Raw genomic sequence first — 16,628 nt, 5'->3', positions numbered from 1 at the left:
CAAAAAGCTTTCGAATCGCTGTGCCAAACTCTTTATTTTCCGCACATATTCGCTGTTGTTTTCCAACACTATACGGAGCATACTTATTATGTAGCATGGGCTTCACGGGCTACAATGGCTCTAGCTCTGCTCTTCTGTGCTGTGCTGTGCTGTGCTTTGCTGACTCTGCTGCCTCTTTAGGTCCCTTGGCTCCCAGCTTACTGACAGTTCAATTGTGGCGCCGTTGACGTCGCCGGGCACACACACACAACACACAAGCACACACATACACGCACAGTGCACACTCACACTTTGGCAGAGGCATTTAAACTAGACGAACGAGACGAGACGAGAAATTTATGCGGCTCCAACTCACAACCCAAAAACGCCCATCCACATGGCATGGCACGGCACAAAACTGAACCCAAAAGCAACCCAAACGAACCCATTCCATGCTCAGTCTCATGCCCAAACCCTCAAACCCAAAAACCCAAACCATAACCAAGCCGGAGCGGAGCCAAAAGCAATGTGAACTAAAACCATCCAAGCCCAGAGCCATCGCCATCGCCATTGCCATCGTCGAGCAGCAACCACCACCCAAAACAACACCCAGCCATTCTGGCAGGGCCCAGACTCAAACTCAAACTCAAACTCAAATCCATGCCCATGCCCATGCCCATGCCCATGCCCTGGCCCATCGTACACCCCACTGCCATTTCGTTATTTGTATGGAAACGTTGCCGCCGAACAGTCGAGCAGTCAAAGCGTCGAAACAACAAACGAAACGACGACGCAACGCTGCGACTCGACTCGACACAACTCGACTCGATTCGACGGTCGATCCGAAAGACAGTCAGACAGACAGACAGTCAGTCAGTACTTTTGGGTGGGTTTTTCTGTTGTAGCTGCTGCTGCCATTGCTGCTGCTGCTGCTGTGTGTATGTATTTGTGTGTGTGTGTTTGGCTGATGTCGTAGTCAGATAGATTAAATCGATGGAAATGTAGGACTGTATACACTCACAAACACACACACACACACACACAGACTCGTATACACAGCCAGTCATCTAACGAACGAATGCGCCTTGTTGTTGCTGTTGTTGCTGCGGCAAAATACAACAACAGCCAGCGAACGCATCACAGCAGCAGCAGCAATAGCAACAGCAACAGAGACCTCACTAACAAAGGGGGATCAAATGACTGAAATAATATTAAAGTATAACCTGAAAAATAAGTAAAATAGTGAAGAATATTACATATATGTAATATATATATATATATTACAGGCAAATATATTACATTTGAAATTTAAAATAAAACTTAGAACGAACGCATCTTTACAAATAGTTGATATTAAAAGCAAACCGATGTGCTAATATAATAATATATTATATAATAATAACAATATATATTATATTAATAATTAATTGATAATATATATAGAATATTAAACATTAATTATTGGAGATTAATTCGGTAGTATTAAACATTAACTTAAATAAAACAAAAAACATATTTATTTTTCTTATAGTTGAATAAATAATAAGGGTTTTTCTTCTTTAAAACTTATAGAGTATTTTCTAAAAATGTTCTCTTTTTCTACGAATATTTGTATATAAGTTGAGGTTTGGATTGAAAGTGTTCCTTTATAATTTGTTGTTATAGTTCTATATTGCTGCCAGTAGTTCAATTACTTAATAAATCTAAAATCTAAAAAAAAACTAGGAGTATTTGAAATATAATTTTAATATTCAATTAGTTTCATAAAACTAAATAATTTTCATGAATTTTAGTGAAGTTTAGAATTTCTATATATAGAACTATCGATATAATTTTTTTTTTAAATTTGAAAAACAAAATGCTATTTGGTATAAAAAAAGTAGTTTGATAAAAAAACAGTATTATAGAGAATTTATTGACATTTGTTTAAATATCGGTAACATTTTTCGTATATGAATTTCTTTTATTATTATTTCTTTATAGAAAATCTTGAAGTTAATTTCACATTCTATGTTTTTTACTAGTTAGTTTAATTCCCCAAGGCAACAAAAATACTATTACCAATCAGAAACAAAACTATGTTCACTTTCGATATATTAAATATTCATATAATTCAATTTATCTAGCTTGTGATGTATATGCTACAAACGCATTTAATATGAATATTATCCTCTTGGCGTTTATCACTCCGCCACTGACTTACCGCATTTTCAGCTTTGTTTGCTTTCATATGCTTACTTATAGATGTATGTGTTTGTATGTGGTAAATGTGTGTATGTGTGTGTGTATGAGTGTGTGTCTCTGTTCATATAAATGCGCATGTACTTGAGTATATCATATAGTGTACATACAGTGAAAGCTCTCACTAATGACATGCCTGGTAGTTAAAGTGAAATCCTTGATATTGATAATGGATCGCTACACCTGTTCTATATGAAACCCTTTTCGACTGCCCTTTAAATATTGAGTATTGAAGAGATTGCAAATATGTCAAAGATATCTAAATGAATATTCACTGTTCTTGTGGGGTTGATAAGCCTTAAAACCGAAATCATCAAAGTGACAACCCAAACCCGAGTGAAAGACTCGAATTGATTGGGTGGCTTGGGGAGAGTGTGAGAAGCGCATAGAAGGCTGAATAAAATATCATTAAATGGTTGAGTTCAGAATTTGGCAAAGAGATGGATAAGTAAATTTAAGATTGAACATAAAGTGACATTAATTTTGTGTGATCAGTTGGATGAAAACAGAATATAAATTGATCTTCAGGGTTATATATGTCTTCTAGGATTTATGCACGAAAATATATATATCACATTTAAAGTGAGGAATCAAAGGTTTGGTAAAAAAATGTGTAATAGATTATTAGATAAAAATAATGAAATGTATATTATATGATATCTATTATATTATAGGATACATACATTTTTTTTGTATATATCTGAATATACATTTTTTAAATTATTAAAGTGTTCTAATAACGAAAATTATTTTATTTTTATAATAGTTAACTTAAATACAAATATAATATTTGTTGGCTGAAATAAATGTGTCTCCTAACAAAAAAATCTTTCATTTATAAACATCATTCAGGTGATCATTGAGCAAGGAGCATTTCATGTCAAGACTAGTTCCCATTTCAAAAGTTCCCGCCCAAAAATAATCTATGCATTGTGAATTTGAACTATTTGCTCAGCCCCTTGAAAGCCCCAAACGAACGAAGATGAAGAAGAAGAGAAGAGCGAAATAGAATCGAATGCAATCGAATCGAATCGAATAGAATAGAGATTGAAACAGAGTCTGAGAGCAGACCACAAACTCTGGCTTCGACCTTTCGTAGACAAAGCAGAGTCTAAACTGGCAACAACAACGATGATTGCGATGCTGTTGCTGCTGCTTCTGCTGCTGCTTCAGACGTTGCTGTTGCTGCTGTGTCTCGTTAATGTTGCTGATACCGTTGTTGCTGTTGCTGTTGCTGTTGCTATTGCTGTCGCTGCTGCTGATGCTGCTACTCTCGGTTCACTGCGGCGAGGTTGTAAAAGTTTTGCGCACAAATCAGCAAACGAACACACAAACACATGCAAAAGGATACGCAAAATGTATGAAGAAAAAATACGACAGCAGCAGCAGCAGCAGCTACAACTACAGCAACAACGGGACAGCAGCAGCAGCAACAACAACAACAACAAATGGCATTTTCAGTGCTTGAAGGCGAACAATGAATGCCACAGCAACAACAGCAACAACAACATTAGCAGCAGCGACAGCAGCAGCAACGCCAGAGCGCCAACATCGTTAGGGCTTAAACCAGCTACCCAAATTCCCCTACCTTCGCAGCCAACTCGCTCTCTACCCCTCATAGCAATCACATTGACTGTCCCCAACACACCCCACATCCCCCACTTCGCTGTGTTGCCGTTGGCCGGCTCCTTGCCACAAAACATTGGCGCTGCGCTGCGTCGCACGTTTTCAATGCGCTCGCCTCGAAACGGTGGAAAATGCGCGTCCGTTGTTAGTCGGAAAACGTCGTCATCCGTCGACGGTTGTTTGGCCTGGCTTGGACCAGCTCTGGCCCCGGCCTGTTAGCTACAACTTCTGCCTTAGCTTGGCTTGGCTTGGCGTTCGTTATGCGCTAACTGCAAATAACACAGCGCCAACAACACCAACAGCAACAACAACAACGACAGCAGCAGCAGCAACAACAATTCTCCATTTATATTAAAGCGAACGAGGCGAATCGCACGAACATATGAACAGTTCGTATGTTCGTTCGGCTGCTGCTTCGGGTGAGCGACACGAGGCTTCGCATTTTGGGGGACATGGAGCGTGTGCAAAACAAAGAGCCACCCAGTTACCAGCAACAACAATAGCAATAGCAATAGCAACAGCAACAACAACAACGGCAGCAATCCCTCGCTCGCTCTCACTCCCTCTCCATCTTTCGTTCTTCCCTCTCCCTCACTGTCGTCTCTATGAATGTGGTATATACACTCACACACTAACACAAGTACATATATATAACTCACAGTGCGTGTGTGTGTTTCTGAATTTGTATGTGTGTCTGTGCAATGCCATCACGTCAGCCAGGCAACCAAGCAAGCAAAGCAATCAGCAGTCAGTCGGGTCAGGGAATGGGGAATTGCTGTTGTTGTGTATGAGTTTATATGCTCTTTGTGTGTGCATGTGTGTGTGTGAAATCTCTGTGTATGTTGTGTGTGCAGCTAAGCTGCTGCCAGCCAACAGCAGCCACAGGGGCCCCCAACCACACGCCACCAACCACCCACTTTTATCAGTCAGTCAGCAAAAGGTCGTTCGGCTATGTGGTTGAGTCTGCTCTGCTCTGCTCCGCATGATGATAATAATGCCAGCGAGATAATGATAATGACGACGCTATTCATGACGAAGCACCTGACTTGCAATCGCCGTTTCACATGAAAGCAATGTGAATTGATCATTCCACTGATCATACGTATGAGCAATATTTTATCACATCCCCAATCATTTTTAAGAAATTATTATAAACAGTTGATTATGCCCTTTATTTTCATTATTTATATTATGTATAATAATTATATAATAATTTTTTTTTATTTTGAATTATTAATAGTTTTCATTACAACCAAAATGTTCTATAATTCATATTTTTGAGAAGTCTTTCTCACTAAATAATTAAAACTATACTTTAGAATTATTAATATTTGATTTTTTTAAATTTAATCTTCGAATAAATTTAATATATAATATTTTTAGACGTCTTTCGCACTAATTTAATAAATAATTTTATTAATTTTTTATAAATCCATATAATAGTAAATTCATATTTATATATTAATAGTATATTCATATCTCTTTCAATTACCTAACTGGGCAACTTAAACAATTCAGAAATATCTGTTATAATTAGAAGGCAATAAATTATAGTAGATATTTCAGAATTGTTTAAGTTGCCCACTTAGGTAACAGTGCACCTATCTTTGCTACCACATCGATATTATTTCGAAATAAAAAAAAAAAAATTATAGTAGAAATGATAATTTGTCTTTAACTTTTTTCTAGCTGCTTCAGAATTTTAGTTATATTTTTAAAAAGTCTTTATAGTTTATAAAATAAGTATTATTTAGCTTCATTTAAAAAATTAAAATATCTTGCACTTATATTCCATCTCAAAAGTCGTCTGGTTAAAAAAAATAAATATAAGTTATTTACTGATACTGACCGAGGTAAGTAGCTAGGTTACGCTTTATATTAAACTGGATTTTATCGCGTTAAGATATATATTGCATTAAGATATATTGCATTAAAATTGATGAAGGTTCTACTTAAATTTTCTTTATAGTTTTATTACAATATTAATTTATATTTAAGATATATAAATAAAATTCTTAAAAAATAAAATCATCTATCTCTATATTAATGTATATCAATGCGTATTAAAGAAGTAGAGCAAATATGTGAAATCGATCGGTCGATCGATCGAATAATTATCGCACAATCTCGATAACTTGTCGATTACGATAACGATGTAAAGGCAACTGCTTCGATTAAAACCGTTAGAAGGCAATCACAATTATCGACTCTATAAAATGAGTTAACATCGTAAGTCGCTAACATCGTCAGTCGAAGCCGCCTTTGTTTGTCATGCACTAAAATAGTTCAGCTGTCAATGAAAGGGAAGAGGGGCTTGGGCTGAGGGGGAAGTGATAGAGCAGCCCACAATAATGGTGAAGCTACAATGATGATGCTTTCGGTTTGAGTTTGAGTTTGGCTTTAAGTTCGGGTTCGAGTTTGAGTTTGGGTTTGGGCTTGTGCTTGGGTTTAGTTTAGTTGCCTGTGTTGCCGCACGCACACCAGGATACAAGAAGAGGACACAACAGAACAGAACAGAGCAGGACTCGGCGTGGCATGGCCCGCCTGGCAGCTTTCCACAGCGCAACTGAAAATGCGAAACGGAAAACTCGCAGAGCCAACAACAAATGTGCGCATGTGACAGAGTTGCCGAGTCGCCGATTTGCCATCGCCGAGTTGCCGCTGCGATTCGTTTCGTATCGGCTCGGCACGAGGGCAACACTGGTTGACTGGCTGGCCGGCTGGTTGACTGCTTACTGCTTGCTGCTTGCTGCTGCTTTGGTTGCGTTGGCCTGGCTTGGTTGCTTTGGCTGACTGTTTGTTGGCCTGGTCCAAAGCCATTCAGTACGAACTCTGCACTTCGCACAACAAGACAACACACAACGACAGCGACACCGACGACGACGACGACGAAAACAACGCGCGGCCCAAACACGTAAAAAATACGTAAAATTTGTCGCAATTGAAGCGCCAAAAAAAAACAAACAAACAGTTTGATAACAAGAATTTAATATTAAATAAATCGAAATTCGAATTGTGTGTTAAAAGTGTATTTGTTGAATTTAGTTAAAGTAGTTGCCACAATGTGGTGTAGTTGCCTCCCATTGCCCGCGAGGCGGCACTGAAGCCTGCCACCTGATCCTGCTACACTAAAAAAATATAATACGGCAAAAAACGGCGCCAAAAAATAATCAATAGTAATCACCAAGGATCGATTTTTAGATAAAAATGTGGACTGAAGCCAAGGTGAGTAAATTGAACATAAGGATCAGCAAACGATCAATGATTATAATTATCACTATTATATTTGTAAAGATAAAGATAAAGATGATGTTGTATGTACATGTCTTGGTTGATGGCCAAGTCAAGTTCTTTTGTTTTGATTATTGAGTTTCAGCTGCGTTTATGCTTTGTGCGCGTTTCCTTCGTGTGTTTACCGGTCCGGGGCAATTGAAAAGCCATTTGGGGCACGTCTGACAGACACATTCTGCTGGTGGCAGGCTAGAGATGGAGAGGGAAGGGGAGGTGGCAAGGTAAGGGGCACGCACGCATCGCATCAGACACGCATAGCATGCTTCGCTGCCACTGTCGCAGTCGCAGTCGACGTCAACGTCGCTGCCGCTGCCTACGTCACTATCATCAGTTGGCATGCTACCTTTCCACAATTCGCCATTCACCATTCTTCATCATGCCCCATGTCGTGGCACAATCGAAGCAATGTAAACAAAAGCCAACGGCAAATATTTTTCTTTTTTCCGTTTTTTTTTCTCTTTGTTGTTTCTTTCAACTTGTTTTTTGCTGTTGTTCTCAGCAATTAAATGAAAGTTTTTCGATGAGGTGCGACCGTGGCATGCTACGGGTGCACGGCTGCACGGGGTGCGGCAGGGGCGCGAGGCAGGGACATTGCAGAAGCCGGCGAGCAAAACAAAAACTGCAAAAATGTCATACATCGCATCGCACACACATTGTATGCGTGTGCTTCGCTTTGCTTTCCTCTGCTGCAATGTGTGGGGGCATGCAGCATTTGGAGGTGGCTGCGATTGTTATTGGGGTCGTGGTCAAAGTGGGAGGAATATATTCTGAATATATATGTATATGCTGCGTACTATGCACATATCGCTATTTGAAATGTCGGGTGTTGCTGCCACAAAAACAATTAAATTTATCTCAACTCAGATGCGTTCCGATTCTATTTGAACATTTCGCTTAAATTTTGCTATAAACTTAAAACTTCAGTGTCAATGTTTCACTATCTTTAGATACAAGTGTAAATATTTCATGTCTTAGTTGATCACTTCAGTTATTTCTAAGCTTTGTGGATGTAAATGAATTTTGAATTGTCCTCTAAAATGACACTTTCCCTAAAGCGTTAATTTTTCCTTTCTAAGCGGACATATTGACGATGAAATTCATCATTCATCGGATGAATGTCCAGTCAAGAGTGTTTGTATTTCTTTATTAATCTACATTATGATTAATAACTAACATATTCATTTATTTGAAAATTCTAATTATAAGAAAATAAAATCCAATTTGCATGTAATATTTAAAATAAAATTAATTTTATTTTGTTAAACCAGCAAACTATTAGAATATACAAAACTTTGTTAATATTAAACAAAAAACTGTCTTCAAAAATGACTTTATTGTTTGAGAATCTTTGATACTGATCTAAAAACATAATATGATATGATCAAGTATAACTTTTCATTATTCCTATGAAATGCGCAGTTCTTATATAACATCTTTTCTATAATATAATTTTTATATTTCTTTACCAGAACTTTAACATTTAATTCATATGATAATCGAGTTGTGATTATTCAACTATTTGATTAGTTTTTTATTTCCCTAATATTTCTTAACATCCAAATGTGAAATCTGCCATTGGAAAAAAAGAAGAGATAGACAACAAATCAATAACGCAAATAATCGTACATTAACTTCATAAGGTTGATTCAAGGATTGCAGTTATCGATCGTCTTATCTTAAGATGAATTATCTACGACTTCAGTAGGGAAAGTTGTATTTGGTTGAAATTAAAAAAGAAATAAAAGGACAACAGAGATTAGAGTTTTGACATACGTACATGATGAGAATAGATACAGTATAGTAATAGTAGTGCATACATAGATATAGTAGTTCATACTACATAGTATAGTATGCATGTGTGTGCATACACAAGTTTAATCGTGTGATTTATATCTTATCTAAATGGCAGCTTGTAATACATATCGATGGCTGACAATGCTGACATTTATGATAATTCGTCTAATTAGACTTTTGCCTAGACATGGCCTGAGGCACGCCGACAGCTTATCAAGATTACCTCACACACACACACTCGCACACACACACATAAGTAGGTGGGAACATATGTGAAAAGTTGAATGAACTGCGGGCAATGTTGATTAGGAAGTTTACTTGGCTGATTTCTAAAGTGGTCATAAACAAAGATGCCACTTGTCCTTGACACAGTGACAGGCAACAACAACAAAAGTACATACAAACACATGTTTTTGTTTGTATGTATTGGTAACAAGCATGACTTGCGCTTGGCAGCGACTGCGACAGCGACAGCGACTGAGGCAGCGTCAGCGACAGCGGGAGACGACGCGTCGTCATTTCTCACACCCCAATGGCAATGGAGATGGAGCACATTTCCATTATCGGAGCCGCTTGCCGGGTTGCTTGCTTCATGCAAATGCCTCCCGACTTTGCATAGCTTAGGTCAGTTTCCGTGGCATACAAAAAAAACAAAAACAAAAAAAAACAAAGCAACAACAACACAAACGAACAGCAGCAGCAAACAGCGCCGTCAGCGTTGGCAGAGAGTGAACCCTTTTTTTTGCACATTAAATGAAAACACATGCACAGACACACTCATACACAAGCGAGCGAACGCATTTAACGGTTTTATGTGTATTTACCATTAGGCTTTCAATGGGCAATAATAATGGGGGGCTGCTCTTTGCGGCTGCCCATAATTTATTGGCCACTTGTTTCTAAGCAGCGTCGTCGGCAGCAGCAACCTGCCGCAACACACAGACACAGACACACATTCCTACTCATACATGTATGAGCATGCACGTAGTTGAACATTGAATGGGAGCGAGTGAACAAACGAGAAAAGGCAACGTGAAGTGGAGTGAGTGATGTGGGGAGAGTGAGTGACTGACTGGCTGAGTGAGTAGAAGAGAAGAAGAGTGAATGGCACTCGCTAATAAGCATCAAGAGCAGCAGACACAAAAGGGCAAAAGCAAAGCCCAACAACAACAACGCTAGCAGCAGCAGCGGCAGAGCAGCAGCAGAAGCAGCGTCAACAGCAACAGCTGACACTAGAGAGGCCGGTCGGTCAGGCAGCACGTGCTAAACACATTTAACGACAACTACAACAACAACAATGGCAGCAACAACAGCGAAGGCAACAAGAGCAATAACGATAGCGTCGTGTCGCAAGGGGCGGGGGGCACACAAAAACGATTAAATTAAAAACCAAAACAAACTAAAGAAACGAGCAGCGACGTCGACCGAAGCAGCGCCACGCGAGACGATGACAACAACTACAGCAACAACAACAACAGCAATAACAAGGAGAGATACTCGCACAACATGTTGAGTACACAAAAAAAAAAAAACAAGCAAAACAACAACAACAAGAGTAAATGCGCCATAGCTGCGCATAATAAACGTCAATTTAAAATGCTAAAAGCTCGACGGCAACGTCAACGTCAGCAGCGCAGTCAGCGACAAAGCAGCCGGCGACAATAATAATAAAAAACAAAAAGAGGCGAATCGCCAAAAGTTAAGAAGAAAATACAACACACACAGACACACACACACAGGCAGACAGACACAGTGGGAGACATGGCGACGGCCAAAGTGAGCAATAAAAAAATAACCCTTTTTCCGGTTTTTTGTTTTGCTTTGCAGTTTCTAATCAAGAGAAAAATACATAAAACAGCGAAAAAATGCCGCTGCGGCGAATCACTCGAAATGACGTCGGCAGCGACGTCAGCTAATTCTTAAAACACACACAAACATACTCTATGCATGGGTATGTATGTAGGTTTGTCTGTGTTGTCAGTATTGTTAGTGTCGCTGTGTGTGTGTGTGTGTGTGCCCTTAAGCCTTGCTAGCTGCAAAAGGAAACAGACAAGAAAGATAGCGACCGGGAGCACAGCTGATGGAATTGAAAGAAATGCCAATTGGACAACACAGAAACTCGGTAGCACTACGCTTCGTATAATTAACTAATTGGAATTGCCATTGGAATGGCAAGTGCTTGTGCTTATATCCTGTGTTAAGCTTTAAAGCTGTCAGCCTCAACTTCAACTTGCAGTTCAAAAGCAAGTTTCAAGCTAAGCAAAAAAGCTTCACCGCTAAATGTTGTAATTATGTTAATGCTTTTGTTTGTGACTTTGTTTACTATTCGCACTGATGCGATCAGCTGTTTTGAATACTACTCATTGACGGACCATTGACAACAATCAGCACAAGAGCTGCCCACGCTGTGCTGATTACTCGAGTTTCACAGTCGCCGCTAATAAAATGCCCTGATAGCTTACTACTACAACAACAGCAGCAGCAGCAAGAGCAATAATAACGGCAGCTATAAAAAGCAATAAAAACAATAAAAATCATCTCACAGCCATTTACATAGCGATCAAAACAAAAACAAGAGAAACACACACACACACACTTACTCAAATACAGCTAGGGCACACGTTCCGTGACCGGGTCGGCGACGCCGACGCTGACGGCTACAGCGACGTCAATAGCAATGCCGGTATCATAAATAATTTCGATTTGACTTATATTATTAGCTAAATAAATAAATATGAATGAAAACAAAAAGAAGAAAAAACGGCCAGAAGCAAACAAACAACGAGAGGCCGAGGCATGAATGAATAAAAGACAAGCCGGCGCCAGAGACACTGATGCCGACGGCGACGTCGACGTCGTTGCCAACGCCAACGTTCAACGTCAGCAGCGCTGCTTAGCGTGAGAAAAACCATTGAAATTGTCAAACAAGACCAAATCGACAGCAGCGACGACGACATCGGCGGCAAATACGTAATTTTGTGTCTCTATTAAATGACAATCAAAACACTCACAAGTTACCGCGTGAATACGAAAAGTGATTGAATAGAAAGAGAAACAAATGCCGATCAAAAAGAATAATTCACTCGCTTGCTCTTTGTGTGTGTGTGTGTGTGAGTATTACTCAATATACAATATGTTCTATATTTTTACCTTTTGTAGGTCAGGCAAGCAAAAGTGGCGCACCGTAAATTGAATTATGCCCCATAAATGGGTTTAGCAATGCCGGAAAATATTGCCACAGCTCTAAGCGCAAGTGCAAGTACTTCCTACTTTGACTACGAAACATTTAATAAGCTCACAGTTAATTCACTTACTTACAGTAATTCTTTTTGTTGTAATAATGCCAAACTAGCTAGCGTACATGTCCAAAAACTTAGAAAATCTCGTTAAATTAAGTATACGACAAGTATTTGAGCATGCACTTTATGTTTTGTATTGCTATCTTTAAATTATATTTTATTTTTATATTACACGATATTTACATTATCTGAAACATATCCTTCCTTAACATTAACAAAGAGAAACTATGATTTCATCAAGTGTACGACAACTACTTTATCTTTCGTTTTATATTATTTTATTATTTTAATTTACCATTTAATTTTATAAAGCTTACGACAAGTATTTTATTCGCATCTTTATCTTTCTTCTCTGATTTATATTTAACATATTAAAAAATACTATTATCTCTAGATATTATTCTCTCAATAAATATTATTTAAAAAGACTCTTTCACTAAAAAGTAATAACCTACTTTAAAGATTAACATATCTAAGCATTACATTAGTGTTTATGCAAATTATATTTAAATGAAACTAAATTTTTATATCCTAATAGCTCCAATATATGTTAATATAATATAATATATACATAAACTGAAAGACTGCATTCATTTTACCTACTTGATTATTAACTTCTTCCTCAATTTTGTTAAAACCGAACACTTACAGTACAATACATAATAAATAAACAATTTATTAACCGATTTCTGTCCTTCAAGTACTAGCAATTTATGTTAGAAGGCAAATTCACCGAATACTTTATAAACTCGTTTTATAGAAATAGAAATTAGCTTTTTGAAATGAACAAATATAAAAGCCACAAATATGTTGACTTCAGTTTATAATAATTCTCAGTCTGCAGACTGTCATCACCTCATCATTCTAGTGGACAAGTATCAATCGAGTATGAGTTATAACATTTTATCTTTAAAAATGTGCAGATAGGTGAATGTCTCGTTAGCATTTTGTTAAAATTTTAGACCTTCGAGTCAATTTTATTGTTGTTTATATGTTTTTCTTAAGTCTGAACTGGATTTGTTATGCTGTCTTGGGGTCAATGGAGGTCTTGAACTTCTAGTGCCTGGCGAAGGTAATATTTATGTATGTATATATTTTTGCTTTTGGCCAATCCAAAAGTTGAATTTAATGAAGCGAATAAACGCGGAGTCTGAATAAAGTTTGAGTTAAGCTTTCCTGATTGTCGTGCCGTCTCGACGTAACCTCAATTGGAAATTGCAAGGCGCCTAACAGCTGTTGCATTGTCGATGCTGTTGTTGCTGCTGCTGCTGCTGCAACAAGGAGCTAACTGATAGCAGCAAACGAGTTGCAGACCCACGCCCCCTTCACACCCATTTACCATTTACCCATTCATACACTTTTGGCGCACGAACTCGCGTATCAAAACAAAAAAGGCAACGACGTCGACGGCAGCAGCGACGTCAACAGCGACGTCGACGCTGTCGTTCTGAGCACAATTAATAAATTATAGACGGTGGCTGGCGACGGCATTGGTAGACATTGTCCAAAAGGCAAAGCAAAGCAAAGCACAGCACAGCACAGCAGAGTAAAGCAAGCACAAGCAGCCACCCAACATGGCGTCACGTGTAGTAAGCGACGAGAGTGGGAGAGGGACAGCGAGAGGTAATGGTATAGGAGCCAGAGCGAGAGCCACAGAGAGTGAGAGAACGTGAGATGGCAAGGAGGAGGGACAGAGTTGGCGGTAGCAGCGGCACGCGAAACAACTGATCAAAACAAAAACCGAAAAAACGAATTTATCATTACAATTACAACAAGGCAAAGGCAATAAAATTAATCAGCAATTCAAAAACTGCAAGTGGTTGTCGCTGTCGTTGTTGTTGGTGTTGTTGTCGTTGTTGCTGTTGCTGTTAGCGTTGCTGCTGTGGTTGGTTTAATAACCCGAAATAATCGCTGGCAGTGTTTGTAAGAAGAGGAGGAGGAGGTGACATGTGTGTGCCAGACAGAGATGCACAATATAACGCGTAGAGCTGATGAAGTAGAGCAGAAGCAGAAGCAGACGCCGTTGTCGTAGTCGTAGTCGCTGTTGTTGTCGTCATCATTAAAACAACATAAAAAGTAATAAATAAATATGAGTGTGTGAGAACGAACGACCTTCAACTTCCTACCCCTGCTGAGCCGTGTGTGTTGTGTATGACGACGATGGCTACCTGTCTGTCTATCTGTCAATGTTGACGTCGCCGTCAGCGCCGCTGCCTGTTGACATTGATACGAGTGGCTTCCAACTGTAAACTGTAAAACTCTTATACAAAAGCACTAAAGAGCGTTAGACAGAGACAGAGATGGAGACGGAGACAGCGACAGTGTGAGTGGCGAGTGCAAGTGCAGAGCAATCAGCATAAATTAAAGGCGAATGCAACATGTGACTCTGTCTGAGATTTTTCGGCTGATGCTGCGCGACGTCGCTGTCGCTGTCGCTGTCGTTGACGTTGTCTCTGCAATGCTAAATATTTTGCATATATGTAAATGCAAACACTCATACACATGCACACATTCAGCGCACACACAGGCATAATCGGATTGGGAATGCACCTTGCACAGCGACGTCGACGACATCGTCGCGAATTCGAACTTGTTTGAAGTCATTTTTTGGGCGCAAAGCAAAAGAGAGGCAAAGAGCGCGCACTCACTCGTGAGCGACAAAAGACGACGGCAGCATGTTGCATGCAATAAGGAGCACAACAACAACAACAGCAACAGCAACAAAGAGAAAAAGAAACACACACAAACGAAGAATAGCATCCACATTGAAACGGAGCAGCGTCGTAAACAAATTAAACTAATAAGCGCAAAAAGGAGCACCGAACGTAACCATAAAGAAAACTGTAAGAGACGACAGGCAAATGCAGCACGCTGACTGCAGCAGCGACGTCGCTGCCGTTGTAGCCGTTGTTGTTGGCGCAACTCTTGCTTGGACTGTCGAAATCCATTATAACCTCAATCGGCAATCGCATTTCTTCCTTCGAGTGGAGCGCAACATAACACGGACATAAACCACTACGAAAGGAGCAGTGTCAGAGAGGGAGAGAGAGAGCGCGAGATGAGCGAGAGCTTGACGCTCGAGTGGGTGGGACAAGTATGTATGTATGTATTTGTGTGTGTGTGTTTGAGTGTGTGTAACAAAAGAGCGAGAATGGCGAATGTAAAATCATCAAAACTACTCACAACAGCAGCAATAGTAGCAACCACAGCAGCAACAGCAACATAGACAGCAGTTGCTGTTGCAGTAGTGCAGTAAAGTTGTTACTGGTTAGCAGATTTTGCTTTTGGCCAACTCTAATCCGACTAGAGGAGAAGAGTTTCAGGGCAATAAGAAGAGAAACAGGACAGCAGAAATGTAACGACTCGTAGTTCGGCTTAGTTATTGGGAATTGAAATGTAGGAACAACCAGCAACTGAAACTGCAACCGAAGTACTGAAGAGCATATGAGAAGCTTAATGTTTTGGGGGGCTTATGAAAGCTTGCTCCCCACCTCCCCCCTTCCCTCACCACCTCTTCACAAACTTGCATGCATATAAGCACTTATGAATTTTTGGCGGTAGTAAATAAATTCTGTTTAGGAGTAGACACTGCATTACATGATAAGCTGCTTAAATGACATGAAAAGCTTTAAAAATAACTAGAATTGCTGACAAGCGTTTCCATTACAAAATATTCGAATCGTATATGGAACGAATATTATTATTTTTAGACCAATTTTGCTATAAATACATTCCCACTGGGTCATATTTGAAGCGCACGACCCAATAGAAATCGCAAATATCTTATCTTTAGTTTTATTTGCACCTGACTGCGTTTTGTCATTGATCGTGAATGGGACCAACTGGAAAAGACTATGGAATAAACGAACGATCGCTTCCCAAAAGAGCAACAAATAAAAATAGCCAGACACACACAGTTGTTTTGTTGTTTCGACGATTTTGAGAGTCAAGTCGAGTCGGAACGTTGTGTCGAGTCATCCATCAGAAGAGGGGCAACAGACACGGCTGCCGTCGTCGTCTCCAAAAATAATGGCAGATACAAAAGACAGCTACAGCTACAGCTACACAGCTATATGGCTATAGAGTCGACTGCAAAACATTAACAGCACAAGGCCAACAGCTGGTCGCTCTGGTCTCTGGTCTGAGATCTTTGCTTATGTCTCGTGTATCTCTTGGTTGCCGTTCCACATTCATCTGCGCCGAACCTGCAGCATTTTTAGTGATATTTTCGAGTAACTAGCACACACAACAGCAACAGCAAAGGCAGCCGAACATGTTCAAAAGTTTCTCGGATGCTACGGCGGCGAACAACATCTACAACTCACACACACACGCTCAGATGCTTAGCAAAATGTAATACTAAAATGCTGCTGCCAAATGTTGTTGGGTTGCCCAACG

General features: G+C 39.5%; 1 protein-coding gene across 1 annotated transcript in view; it reads left to right on the top strand.

Moving 5' to 3' along the window:
- Positions 1–6,973: 6,973 nt before the first annotated feature.
- LOC132784585 (AF4/FMR2 family member lilli) overlaps positions 6,974–16,628 on the top strand; it is a 37,584-nt gene continuing 27,929 nt past the window's right edge. Inside the window, exon 1 of the mRNA XM_060790288.1 lies at positions 6,974–7,071. Coding sequence (XP_060646271.1) covers positions 7,054–7,071 — 18 coding nt within the window. The 5' untranslated portion in view covers positions 6,974–7,053. The remainder of the gene's footprint in view (positions 7,072–16,628) is intronic.

This window comes from Drosophila nasuta, chromosome 2R (genome assembly GCF_023558535.2).
Source record: "Drosophila nasuta strain 15112-1781.00 chromosome 2R, ASM2355853v1, whole genome shotgun sequence".
NCBI classification, from domain to species: Eukaryota; Metazoa; Arthropoda; class Insecta; order Diptera; family Drosophilidae; genus Drosophila; species Drosophila nasuta.
This window is presented reverse-complemented; position numbering and strand designations above follow the sequence as displayed.